At 40.3% G+C, this 14,010-nt stretch overlaps 1 protein-coding gene across 4 annotated transcripts in view; it reads right to left on the reverse strand.

Annotated features, from left to right (window-relative positions):
- Nucleotides 1-14,010, reverse strand: part of wdb (serine/threonine-protein phosphatase regulatory subunit widerborst) — a 426,118-nt gene that overhangs the window by 19,746 nt on the left and 392,362 nt on the right. For 3 of the 4 annotated variants that reach the window (XM_081731142.1, XM_081731140.1, XM_081731144.1), the window contains one exon: nt 9,663-9,892. In XM_081731142.1, the coding sequence (XP_081587268.1) occupies nt 9,663-9,892 (230 nt within the window). Of the gene's footprint in view, nt 1-9,634; nt 9,893-14,010 lie in introns of all 4 variants that reach the window. The other variant, XM_081731143.1, reaches the window with a different exon arrangement.

Genomic DNA, 14,010 nt, shown 5'->3' on the forward strand with positions numbered 1-14,010 from the left:
AATAATTGATGTACCGGGGTATTGTATTCCCAGTTCTTTTCGAATATTGTCGAATGGTAAATATCTTGTCGATAGTTGATTGGTTTCGTCTAAATCCGCACTGATAATCTCCAATAATTTCATCTGGTATGGGGTCAATCTTACTAATAGAATGTTTACGAGTATTTTATATGATGTTGACAGAAGAGAAATTCCTTGATAATTATTACAATCGGTTTTGTCGTCTTTCTTGTGAGTTCTTTTTACTCTTGTGGCAATTCTTCTTTGTTCCAGATAAGGAGAATGAGTTTGTGTATCTTGTTGCACAATTTTTCCCCTGCAGCTAAAATTAACTCAGCCGGAATTTCGTCTGCATCCGGAGATTTGAGTTTCTTTAATTTCTTTATAGCGATTTTTACTTCTATTCGGTTAGGTTTTGGGATATACGTTTCTGTGGTGTGCATTTCATTTTCTCCACGAACATTAGTTTTTGGCTGCGTGTTAAACAAATCCTCAAAGAAATCTTCCCATCTATTTAAGATACTATCTGTATCAGTGAGAACTGTTCCGTCGGCTTTCTTTAATATATAAGCGAGAGGTTGATAACCTTTCTTAAGTTTTGATGTCCTTATACACGTCCCGAATGTTTTTGCTTTTACTATTACCTTCAAGTTCCTTAATTTTAGCTTTCAAAAAATCGCGTCTCTTTGTTCTAAAAGTTTTGCAAGTTTTCCGCCTGATGTCTGTGAAATTTTGTGTAGTTATTTCGTTCAGATTTTGTAGCCAATGCAATTTTGCCTGTTTTCTCTTTTCTGCTAGTTTAGTGCATTCCTAGTCGAACCATGGTTTGTTCCTACGCATTTCCGTGTGTCCCAATTTTTCTTTTGCTGAAGTTTTAATGCTATCTCTGATTTCAACCTAAGTTTCCTCAATACTAGTGTACTCTGAACCTTCTAAAACCGAGAATCTATTCGAAACTTGAATCTGGTATTCCTCTCTCACCTGGCTCTTCTCTAGCTTCTTTAAATGAAATCTCTCCGTTTTCAGACATTGAATATTTCCTTTATTAAACGATAATCTCTCTCGTCGGATGAGTTTGAAGATTCCGTCCTGGTAAAAATCCTTTCCTTGCGTGTTCAATCACGTTGTCATGAAGTATATCAGCTCCTCGTCTGAAGCAAAGAGACGGCCTCCGAGGTGCTCCTTCAAGTACAGGAACAGGTGATAGTCGCTTGGAGCGAGGTCCGGGTTGTAGGGAGGGTGGTCGATGATGATGCCATGCTGGTTCGGCCACTGTGCTCCTCGTCGGTGAGGTTTTGTCCACCAGCCTCAAACTTTCGATACCATTCTGTGACATGCTGACCAGACATTACAGTCTCTCCTTAAACCTCTATCAGCCGCCGGTGAATTTCAGTCGCGGTTACATGTCTTGTCCACAGAAATCGAATAACTGTGGACTTGGCGAGATCAGTTTTCCAAACGAGTCGCCATTTGTGTTTATCTACAACTAGCGCCATACGTGGCAGATGGCTGAAACTGCAGAATTGCCAACTCCATATTTTTAAATTACCACACATTCCTCCTTCCTCTATAAAAGATGAAACTCCAGAAATATCGGGCTTATAACCTTAGTTTCTGATCCTCTTTCGTAGAACATTCCTTCAAAAATGAAAAAAAAAAAAATTCCTCGAACATTTCTAATTCATTCACACATTTTCCCAAATGCGGGAACAAATCCATCAAGCTGTCAACATTGATTGAGCTAAGATAATTGTCACATCTTCTCCCCACCCCATTCATTTGTGTGTTTTCCGTAGAGTATAGTGTTTTACATATGTTGTTGGTATTGAAACCTTTCTTACTTTGCAGTCGTCGTTAATTCCAAGATGATCCAACAAATACAGTGCAAAACAGCATGGGATATCTTGGAAACTACTTCGTATAAACTATAGATGCCTTTAACATCAACGAAATGTACTACATATATATACACAGGGTGTCTCAAAAGTCCCCTGACACAGGGTAACTGTTATTATCAGAGTTACAACAAAATGTAAGAGGGGAAACTGTCTCCAAATATGATGTTTTCAATCTAAAGTGAAGGAATTCTTTTAAATCGGACAAACCGTTTGGGCTGGGCACTCTTTATGCGCCCAACGTTAAATGAAAATGCAACGTTGCCATTTACCTGCACCCACAACATAAATGAATGAAGGTGTGTCTTCTACGCTAACGTATCGTTGGCCAGCCCCCATTTCAAACAGTAACTTCATTCACTTACGTTGTGGGTGCAGGTAAATGACAACGTTGCATTTTTATTTAACATTGGGCACATAAAGAGTGTACAGCCCAAACAGCTTGTTAGATTTAAAAAAAAATCCTTCACTTTAGATTGAAAACATCATATTTGGAGAAGGATTTTCCTCTTACATCTAGTTGTAACTCTGATAATAACAAAGTTACCTTGTGTTAGGGTACTTTTGAGACCCTGTATATTATATATGTTGTCAATGTGCAACTTTGTTTCTCAGTAATTACTGATCGGCTCGGAATCAAATTTGGTGCCCGAGCTTAGTCAGAGACCAGCTTTGCACGTCGGGTTCTTCTTAGTTCAGTTCAGCACCCGACTTTCTTATTATCATCATTATTATAGTATTTTAAAAGACGGCTGTCTAACGACACCTGTACGTTTAGTAGTCCGCTACGTAATTTCGATTGCTTTGTGGTACTTCGTGCGAATCGTGTATAACTTCATTGCTCTTAACGCAAACCTTAACACTTTTCACACAAAAGAGTATCAATTATATTTTTGCAATAATTTAAGTGGTAAATAATTCAATTAAAGTACCTACAGTATTTTTTATTCATTCTGTTAACTCAATATGTCCCTTCTCCTACGATGAAATACAATTCATCTGGTGGTCTCTGACAGTCGTGGAAACATGAATATGGCAACAAAAAATGTAAAGTGAAAAATGTACTTCAAATACGTATGATTTCTGCATTTAATAATGAATGAATAATGAATAAATACACAACGATCACTAGACAGTGAAGAGTTTTCAGAAATAAACTATTAATATTTAGAGATAACACATTCTTAACACATGTTCAGTATACAATTATAATGTTACATGTTGTATACCTGAGTTGATCAACTTTTGTTTTGTAAACAAAATAGCTCCTGAATGAATACTGAGAATCCGAAATTTTATTTCGCCCAATATTTTATCTATACTACTTTCCTCATTAGCTGTCAAGTCTTTGTCACTGTCAACAGACACGACCGCTGTTCCATTTTAAGGTAGCAACAAATACAAGGTCTGTATGATAAGTAATGAGACTCGCCGCGCCGCGGCGCGCGTGTCGCTGGAGCGGGTTTGTCGGTGATGGAGGATGTAGGGGGGGGTCCGAGCAAAGCAACGCACCGCGCGTCAGTTGGCTCCGAGCCTTAGTGGAGCGCGGACAAGCCTTGGACAAAGCCCTTGTGAACATTCTTGTCACGGCGGAAAATCAACAAACATGGAGGGTTCCATCGAACAGCGTTATGCGATCAAATTTTGCGTTCGCCTGGGGAAAACGGCTACTCAGACGCTTTCTCTCATCACGGAGGCCTACAAAGAGGAAGCCCTATCCAAAGCCCAGGTGTTTCGTTGGCACAGTGCGTTCCGGAACGGCCGGGAAAGCGTTGAGGATCTGGAGAGGGCTGGACGCCCGACAACAGTGACTACGGACGAAACTGTGGCAAAAGTGAGGGATCTCCTGAACTCAGACCGTCGATTATCGTTGAGATTGATTGCTGATGAACTCGATATGAACCACACAACAGTGCACAAGATTGTGACGGAACAATTGGGAATGAGAAAAATCTGTGCGAAACTGGTGCCGCGAGTGTTGACTGACGAACAAAAGCAACGACGTGTTGATTGTTGTCAGGAACTGTTGAACCTCATGAACAGTGACCCTAACTTTGAAGATGACGTCATAACAGGTGACGAGTCGTGGGTGTTCCAGTACGACCCTGAAACGAAACGTCAAAGCGCGGAGTGGCACACTCCTGCGTCCCCGCGCCCCAAGAAGGCCAGAATGTCGAAGTCAAAGGTGAAAACAATGTTGATTGTTTTTTTTTGACAATGTGGGGGTGGTCCACAAGGAGTTTGTACCCCAAGGACAAGCCGTCAACGCCGCCTTCTACAAACAAGTCCTTGAGAGACTGCACAGGAGCGTCAAGCGGAAAAGACCGGCGATCGCTAGCCGGTGGAAGTTGCATCACGACAATGCCCCTGCCCACACCGCCTTCTTAGTGACCTCCTTTTTGACCCGGATTGGGGTGGAAGTCCTTCCACAACCACCCTACAGCCCAGATGTGAGCCCGGCCGACTTCTTCCTCTTCCCGAAGCTGAAGCCACGCTTGAAAGGAACCCGTTTTGCAGACGTCACAGCCATCCAAGCAGCCGTGACCACATTTCTAAAGGACATGCCGGCTGCTGACTTCCAGGGGGCGTTTGCAGCGTGGAAACATCGATTGCAGAAGTGCATCGACGCAAGAGGAGAGTACTTCGAAAGCTTTTAAGTCCCTGTACAGATCAGATCAATAAAACAATGTTTCCAGACCTGGTCTCATTACTTATCATACAAACCCTGTAAGCAACTTATAAAGAAAATTCCTTTGTTAGCTGCTTGGATCACGATGTTATTTCTTTTACTTAGTGTATTCAAGCCTTTCTTCTCATCCTCCTCAAGGTTTCCTGTTCTACGGCCTGTATTTTATTTCACTACTGCCACTAACTCCTTCCTTCGCATGGAGTTAAAAGAAGAACAGAGGGAAAGAATAGAAGAAAGGTTGTGGTAGTAGTGAAACAAAACAGAGGGAGGAACAAGTAACCTTAAGAAGGAAATGAAGGAAGGATCGAAACCACTAAGGAAAACAAAGGCATTGTGATCTTAAGAAGCCGGTAATTAGGGAGAACAATAGCAGTAATGGAAGATTAACAAACTGAATGATGATACATACGAAACAATTAAAGACAAGAACTGACATATGTGGGAAAGAATATGAGAACAGAAAGAAACCAGGATCAAGAAATTGATTAGTAAGGGAGGCACAATACCAGATATGATAGAATAATAATAATAATAATAATAATAATAATAATAATAATAATAATAATAATAAAGGAAATTAAATTAAGACCAGTGATGGACTGTAAGAATACTATTTTTGAACTATTAGAACAGATAAAGAGAACTGCTGAAAGAGGACAATAAAGCACACGAAAACACACACACACACACACGCACACTGAAGTTGTGAGCATGCTAGTATAGATACGAGAAGGAAAGAAAAACAGTTTTGTTCAATGTAGATGTGAAAGGAATGTTTCCTAACATTAACAGAGAGTGCATCTTAAAGGTAGCGGAAGAGTAAAAGTACGATAAGACTCTGAGGAAGTGGGAGAAGGAGATAATTATAAAACGCTAGAAGTTCGTTTAGAAGAATAGTGTGTGCACCATAGGTAGAAAAGTGGTGAAAACACAGGGTGGTCCATAAGTGTTAGTACAGTGGATTATTTTGGAAACAAACATGATTAAAGCAAATCTGGCTAGCGGAGGGCGGACTTGGGTAGAGGAGCTACCGATTAATGCATGCGTGGTGAATGGCGGCCATCTTGGATCAAGGTTAACTTTTTCAAATAGGAAGGTAGGCATGTGACACATCAATTAACACTTTTTTTCAGGGGAATGCAATCCCGCAAGCAGAAATGCGTTATCATGTCCCGTTCCAAAGTTATGACGCCCCAAAGTTCCACCTACAGGATGTGCTCCAAAAGTTGCTTGTCCATTTAAACACACAACCGGAGTCTCTTAATCCAGTCCTCCGGAACCCGTTACAACATAGCGTGGGTGATACTATCACAGGTGTCCTGAATATGTCCCTGTAGGTGTGCAACGTCCCGAATCTTCTACTATACACCAGGTGTTTTAAGTGTCCCCATAAAAAAAATAAAAGGGAGTGAGGTGCGGTGACCGGGCTGGCCACTCCACAGGGCCTCGGCGACCGATCCAACGATCAGGAAAATGCACATCCAAGCATTCCCGCACAGGCAGCGCATAGTGCGGTGGGGCACCATCTTGCTGAGAATATCGCGGCAAGGTGACATCAGGGCGGAGAAGCAACTGATACACTAACTGCTGTAACATGTTAAGATATCGGACACCATTTAGGGTACCAGGAATGAATAAGGGTCCTGTGATCAACGTGTTTCATATGCCACACCACACCATGATATGAGCAGGAGTAGCCCTCTTGCAGGGATTGATCGCATGTGTCGCATGCGTCCCATGTCGCTCTCCCTGCAAGGAAACAGAAAACCATCAACTTTGGGGCGTCATAACTTTGGAACGGAACATGATAACGCATTTCTGCTTGCGGGAATGCATTCCTCTGCAAAAAACAGTGTTAACTGATGTGTCACATGCCTACCTTCCTATTTGAAAAAAGTTAATCTGGATACATTCGATGGCTGCCATTCACCACGCATTCATCAATCAGTAGCTCCTTTATACGACGGCCGCTGAAATCGTCCCCAGACGGCATCAAAGGAAGCGGAACACCATTGAAGAAAACCACATGTTTCTTTGTTACATCGGAGGGATAATTCAACAAGTGCTTCCAGTTGAGGGTGGCCCTCCAGTTGACCTGCTGAAAAAGAAAGCGATGTTGCAATTTTCACACTCTTGCTTACTGACTCTTCAGTGTAGTTTTGGCAGAAAGACAGTGTGTGTTGCTATTTGATTTTCAAGTCCTATTATATCTAATTTTTTCGTTACTTTTGTTAACGAAAACACACACACACACACACAGTAAAACGTGATTTTATTGATAGCTGGCTGCTACTTTAGAAAACATATGGAGGTCGTGGGATACAAATGACATAATTCCTCCTGAAGATTTTGCTCAAGAAACTGAGGCATGATCTGTTGATTTAAAAAAAAAAAAAGTGGTAGAGCGCTTGCCTTTGGTGTGTGGCGTCCCTGGTTCGATCCACAGCCAAGCAAGTTTGTGGTACACCATATCGTGTTGTCGGGTTTTTCGGAGTACTCTTGTTTTTTCCCACATTCTCATTCCACCAATTCTTCCATTATCATCCACTTGCCTTAATCTTCCGTCTCTCTTAGCTTAGAGGACATAATTGTGGAACGTTAAACTGAAATATTTCATTTCATTTCAATTCAATTCAATTTGCATATGAAGTAATGAAGAAAGAAATCAATCATTAGTTTCATGACATGTGCTTATTTTACTCTTAATAGATACAGCATATTGTTAATATCGTGTAACTTCCATAACTTCCATGTACGAACCAAACATGTTAAATCCCCCCCCCCCCCCAATGTACAGGCACCATTGCTGCAAAAGCCCGATAAAAAAAATACAATCTTTCGTTGTCACCCCTAGAAGTCCATCCTTGAACCCCTTCTGTTCATACTACTACGTAGGATTCCTTTAATTATTGTTATGTTAGTGATATTATTATTATTACATAGGCCTAATGTATCAATCGTTAATATAAGTTTAGCGATGGCAACAACGCAAAACCTCGACACAACACACGTGCCGTTTATGGCTTATTTGGAGTATTATTTATGAATGCGGTCAGGGTAAATTTTCTGCCTGAGTACAAAGGAAGCCGGTTGGAGACCAATAGAACGTCTCGACTATACCTAAGTCCGCCCTCCGCTTGTCAGATTTGCTTCAAGCATGATTGTTTCCAAAATAATCCACTGTCCTAACACTTATTGACCACCCTGTTGAGTCCGGTAACCGCAGAAATAGTAATGAATAAATGGGTAGAAAAAGTTTTGTAGGTATGTAGACGATTGTCTGGAGGTATGAGAAGTGACAAGGGGAAAACTGCAGAAATTTACTAAGAGAACTGAGGACGAAGAAAAAGAAATAAATTTAGAAGTGAAAGTGGAAAGGAAGAATAAGATCAATTTTATAGGTATGACTTAGAGAAAGTCGCTGGAAAGTTCAGGACAAGGCGGTACAGGAAAAGAATGCTCTGTAGGGATATGCTACAATAAAAGGAGTGACATTGACGAAGGGATGAAAAGGAACATGCAACGAAGGGTGGAAAGTTAGTGACAACGGAAGAAGATGAAAATAGTTCACAGGTTACTAATAGGAAATGGATACATAAGAGAAGAACTGAGGAAGGAGAGAAAAGACAGGAAAAAAGAAAAAGTAGAAGAGGAACAAAGAAGGTGGAGATTCGGAATTTAGAGTTAGGCCATAAGATAGAGGATCTTAAGGTGCTGGTGAGGAAACGAAAAGTCAGAACATATAGAAAAGGAGGGCTTTAGATTTACTTAGACAGGGAAAGAGGAAAGAAAAATAGAGAAAAGCAGAAATAGTAGTAGTAGTATATAGAATAAGTTGCAAGACTTGACTTAAAATATCTTAGATAAACAAAAGAGATAGGAAGGAAGAATAAGATAACATAAAGATAAAGTCAGATTGTAGTGTATAAATATGTTACAGACACAGGACATGAAACAGAATGGGAAAGAACAGAAGGGCTGGAGCGGAAAGAGAGAAGTGTGATATGGAAGTAGAAAGATGCTCAATGGATTAAGAAATATGGGAAGGATGTACTGATGAACTGTCATGATTCGCGAGTTATGGAAAGCAGTGCTGGTCAAAAAAGAAAGAATTAAAAAGGCAAGAACTAAAAGTGTAAACAACAATGTCATATGAGCAGGTGTTCGAAATTCAAAACAGGTGTGCAAAAGGCACCTAATTAAAAATTAATGTTTTGCACAGGTGGGTGTAAAAAGTAGAAGGAAAAGCTTAAAACTGGCTCTGGGAAGAAGACGTGACCTCCTTTCACTTTCTGTTCATACTGAAGTCATTATTCTTACATTGATCTTTCATAACGTGTCCGACGAAAGCGATATTACACAGTCGAAACTGTTCACAAGTGTTGTTAATATATTTAATACTATGGTCAGTTTTGTTTATTAATACATATTGGGTATATCCTAAGCTACATATAATGAACAATGATGTATAATGTTAATTAATTAGCCAAAACTTACTACTAAATATGTATATGAGAGAGGTTTTTAAGAGCTTACTAAGATTTAGTAATTCTCAAGTTTTGTTTTGCCATTGTACAATGGAAGCTGGCAACACTGCAAAATGAATACAGTATATACATTTATCCGTAGCTAGACAGTTCAACTTGAAAAAAACATAATTTCCACTTGATTTTACAATAAAGTGTAGTGCTATTACGAAATAAATAGTTACACATTTAATCAATTATGTAGGGTGAGTGTACCAGGTAGCTATTTTACACTCTCGAAATTCTGAAGAATACTTTTGTTCTCATCCTTCAACAGTTCTGAACCTGTAAGTGACATTCAACAGTTCTGAACCTGTAAGTAACATTAAAAAAAAGCATTACATACGTATATCGAAGATGAGAGAAGACTTTTCAGTAATTAATTCCGAACCACCGAGAAAGAAAGGTTTATCTGTCGAAACAGTATTAAGGAATTTTACCCGACTCATTTGGTGGTAAGTTTTTGACTAATTATCCATATATTTACTTCATTCACCTCTATACACAATGAAAACTACATTTACCTGTGGACCTAACTTGTTTCGTACTTACTTCTGCCTCTCTGCCTTGTATGAGGCTGTCAATTCATCGAAAAGTTTACTATTCATTTCCATAAATGTTTTCAAGACGTTATACACTAGAGCAACAATTGTTTGGTTCCAGTGCTCCTTACTGATACGGTAGAGAGCAGGAAACATGATTGGCATGATAATGTGGTTATTTTCTTCTATCAAGCTCATAATATACTCATTATTCCAGAAATACAAAGCCCGTTCAGCAACCTGAAGAAAACAAAGATCAGATTAAGTTTTTACAATTAAGATGTTACTTACAAAAACTACAAGAAATGGATACAGAAAACAGAATTTTAAAATAGCTGTACATATCTCTATTTATCTCTCTCTCTTTACATATATACAGTATATATACACAGTGGTCGAAGTGAGACGGTATGCAGTGGTATGCCATACCGCCTCTGGTTCTTCGATGATGAAGAAATACCGTCTCTGGTTTTTCACTGATTAAAACATACCGTCACTGGAAAGTAGATGCTAAATAAATCCATTTTTATCCACAGTAATTGACGAATAGCTTTGCACGTATAAATATTTAATTTCTTATGTAGAAATAATTTTTAAGCTGACAACATCGACATCCTTTTCCTATCTTTTGTTTTTAAAATGAAGTGTCTTCAAGAAAGTTCATATAGTTTATATTTTGATGTGCCATATTGAATTGCTTCTTTCGTATGTATGTGTGTGTGTCTTCTGTCTTAATTCATATAAATGTCATGTTTTGAGCATGAGCGGATTTAGGTGTTATCTGCTGTGGGAGTGGACCTTCCGGGGGTTTTGAATATCCCTCAGTCGAGTGAGGGTCCGGGAGTTTTCCAGCAATAAATTGTTAAGACAAAAACTCGGTTTTTGATCATTTTTGTGTATAATTCTCTATATTACAACATAAAAGAATATTCTTTTTATTTTCCCACAAAGTTGTTGGCTAGAAATCAAAGTCTATCCATATCCCCTTCTTCCCGTAACCATAGAGAAGTAGACCAATGGTTTTCAGTCTTTATGTAAATAGAAATGCAATCTTTTAGGCAACATACCCTCACCGCATTTCAACACTTCGGTAGCCGGTACGTCGAGTCAAAATCGCAATCAAACATATTGCCTCTGTTTTTTTTTTTTTTTTTTTTTTTTTTTTTTTTTTTTTTTTTACTTCGAACACTATAGAAATATGGGAAGGATGTACTGATGAACTGTCATGATTCGCGAGTTATGGAAAGCAGTGCTGGACAAAAAAGAAAGAATTAAAAAGGCAAGAACTAAAAGTGTAAACAACAATGTCATATGAGCAGGTGTTCGAAATTCAAAACAGGTGTGCAAAAGGCACCTAATTAAAAATTAATGTTTTGCACAGGTGGGTGTAAAAAGTAGAAGGAAAAGCTTAAATCGAAAACGATCCGAGATATGTACAAACTGAAAAACACATATCCCATTAGTTGCAAAGGACAACAGAGCGAAGTAAAAAGTTTCGTCTCAGGGTCCCCCGCAGGGTCTTAGACGGGATCCAACTCAAAATTGTCAAATGGAAAAAGGGGTCAAGTCGTACATCGCTTGAAAGCTCTTGTAAAAAGAAAGAAGCTACAACAAGTCCCGATTCTCTACGATCATCCTATGCAACATGGCGGCGGGTCAAAATGTAATCAAAATTTGCATTGAAAACAATATGGCCACCCCTATAAATTTGAAACGGGCAGCCAGACGGAAAAAACTGAAAAACAAGTGTTACATGATGTTCAAAGAAAACAGATCGAAGTAAAAAGTTTCGCCCCAGGGTCCCAGACGGGGTCCAACTCAAAAGTGTCAAATGGAAAAAGGGGTCAAGTTGTATATCGCTTGAAAGCTCTTGTAAAAAGAAAGAAGCTACAACAAGTCCCGTTTCGCTACGATCACCCTATGCAACATGGCGGCGGGTCAAAATGTCATCAAAAGTTGAATTGTAATGAATGTGAAAAAACACATATTCCAGTGGAATTGGTGGTAAAATTGCTGGACAGTGCCCGGTAGCCTTGGAGAGTTGTGGTGTTCATCATAAAAACACATCAGCGAGTGGTGCACACAGCCGAAATACTGAGTCAATGACACTAGTCGGTCGGGAGAAAACAACTGTTTCCACTTTGCTTGTACAGAATTCTTCGAGATGTGGAACAAGGCAAGCATGCTCTATCAATGTTTCCTGCATCTGTTTTGTAAGAGGTCTGGCTCTTCCCAGATCTTGACCTTGGTGTCCGCACAGGATGCGTGTTTGAAAGCCAATTGTCGGTAGTTGTGATGTTGCTTCTTAGGGTGGCCTCTCTCCTCCCAGACTTCCGACGCTATGGGATCAAGGAAATTTAACACTATCCTCCCGACTGGCCAATGCAACGGACGAAATATTTCGGCTGTGTGCACTACGCGATGATTTGTTTCCATGATGCACACCATAACTCTCCAAGGTACAGCAATTATACGGAACATTCCCCTGGGACATGTTGTTTTGCACCATTTGCCCGCATTCAGCCCAGACCCCAAAACGGCGGTATACATAGATCTGTATTCTGGACTTGCCGTGTGCTATCCATGACGTATAAATCTTGCCAATCCCCGAGTGCAGGTTGCCACCCTCTTCGCGTTATTGTGTTATTTCCGTTCGAGAATGCATTTTCCCCCCAATTCCCGACCTAGGTTTGAATGATGTCACAGCCTAGTTCGTCTGTATACCTAACTTAAGCTCAGTGTTCCTCAGTAACAACAGGCGAATAATGGGATTGACGCAAGGTTCCAGCCCTGTCCTTACCTGCCCTTTTCTTTCCTATGCGTCGTGTAGAAGTGAAATTCATGAGACATTAATGTCGTGAAACGTATAACTTCAAATGAAATACCGAAATGAATGAACATACACATCTTTGATAACGATTACTGCAACTGGATTGTGCTATTTGCTGGTTTATGTTTGTTGTACAAACCATACGCCTTTCGAGAGAAACAGTCGCAGACAACCTTGAATTGAAAGGCACGAACGTGAGGTACACTGGAACACAGTTTGTTCCACAGTAAGTTGAGCAGGCTTTGCTGAAGGGTCGTTAGTACGAATTGTAGTGAAGTACTTGTGCTGTGCAAAAGTAATACACGCTACGAATTGAGTTTGTGTGTGTGTGTGTGTGTGTCAGAAGGCTTTCATTTCATTGTAGAAGGTGGCACGTACTACCCCAATATCGTGTGTTAGTGCAGTGTCGGCTAAAGATAGCATTGTATTGGAACAATGCCATATACGAACGGGGAGGCATTTGACATGTTAATGGTGTCCAGTGAATGTAGGCAAAACTATAGAGCTGTAGCCCGAATTTATAACGCAAGGTTCCCACAGCGACAATCAATTTCCCATAATGTACTTCGACGGTTAGCAAATCGTCTGAAACAAACAGGGCGCATACCTCCTCAATATGGGGGTCACAAACATGTTCCAATTGTAGATGACAACGATGTCGTTATTGAAGTTTTGGCTGCTGTCGACGTACGTCCTAATGCATCCTCAAGAGATATTGCCCGAGATCGCGGAATTAGTCAAAGAAGTGTACTGCGTATACTGTGGAAGCATAAACGTCACCCGTATCATATCTCCTTGTGCCAGGTGCTAACAGATGCCGACCGTAATAAGCGCCTCCAGTTTTGTAATTGGGCCCGTCAGAAATTGAGGACAAACCCAACGTTTTTCAGTATGTACGTGCTGTGGACAGACGAAGCAATATTTACAAGTGATGGTCAGTCAACCTACACAATGCGCATTATTGGGCTGCGGAGAATCGGCACTGGACACTACAGATCGACCGACAAAGACGTTGGAGCATCAATGTGTGGGGTATATCATTGGAACACATGTAATTGGGCCCTGGTTTATTGATGGAAATTTAACGTCGGCTTTGTTCCATTAATTCTTGACAGAACATCTACCGCAACTGCTGGAAAACATCCCACTTCAAGTGCGGCGTAATATGTGGATGCAATTGGATGGTTGTCCAGCACATGCTGCTCGTATATGCAGAGGTGCATTAAATACTTTATTTCCCCACCGTTGGTTAGGAAGAGGGTCCAATGCTCCTCTCCCTCCTCGCTTTCCAGACCTTACGTGCATGGACTATTATTTCTGGGGTCGACTCAAGGAGCTTGTTTACACGAATAGACCAACTACACCAAAAGATATGAGGCAACGTATAATGACCGCATTTCGAAGCATAGGAGAGGCAGAGCTTGAAGCTGTGGGCTATGATGATTATCGCCGTCTGGACCGTTGTCTTGCTGTACATGGACGACAATTTCGGTAAAACGTGATGTAAAACGTGCTGTGTGAAGTGCCC

Source organism: Thermobia domestica, chromosome 11 (genome assembly GCF_964235325.1).
Source record: "Thermobia domestica chromosome 11, izTheDome1.hap1.1, whole genome shotgun sequence".
NCBI classification, from domain to species: domain Eukaryota; kingdom Metazoa; phylum Arthropoda; class Insecta; order Zygentoma; family Lepismatidae; genus Thermobia; species Thermobia domestica.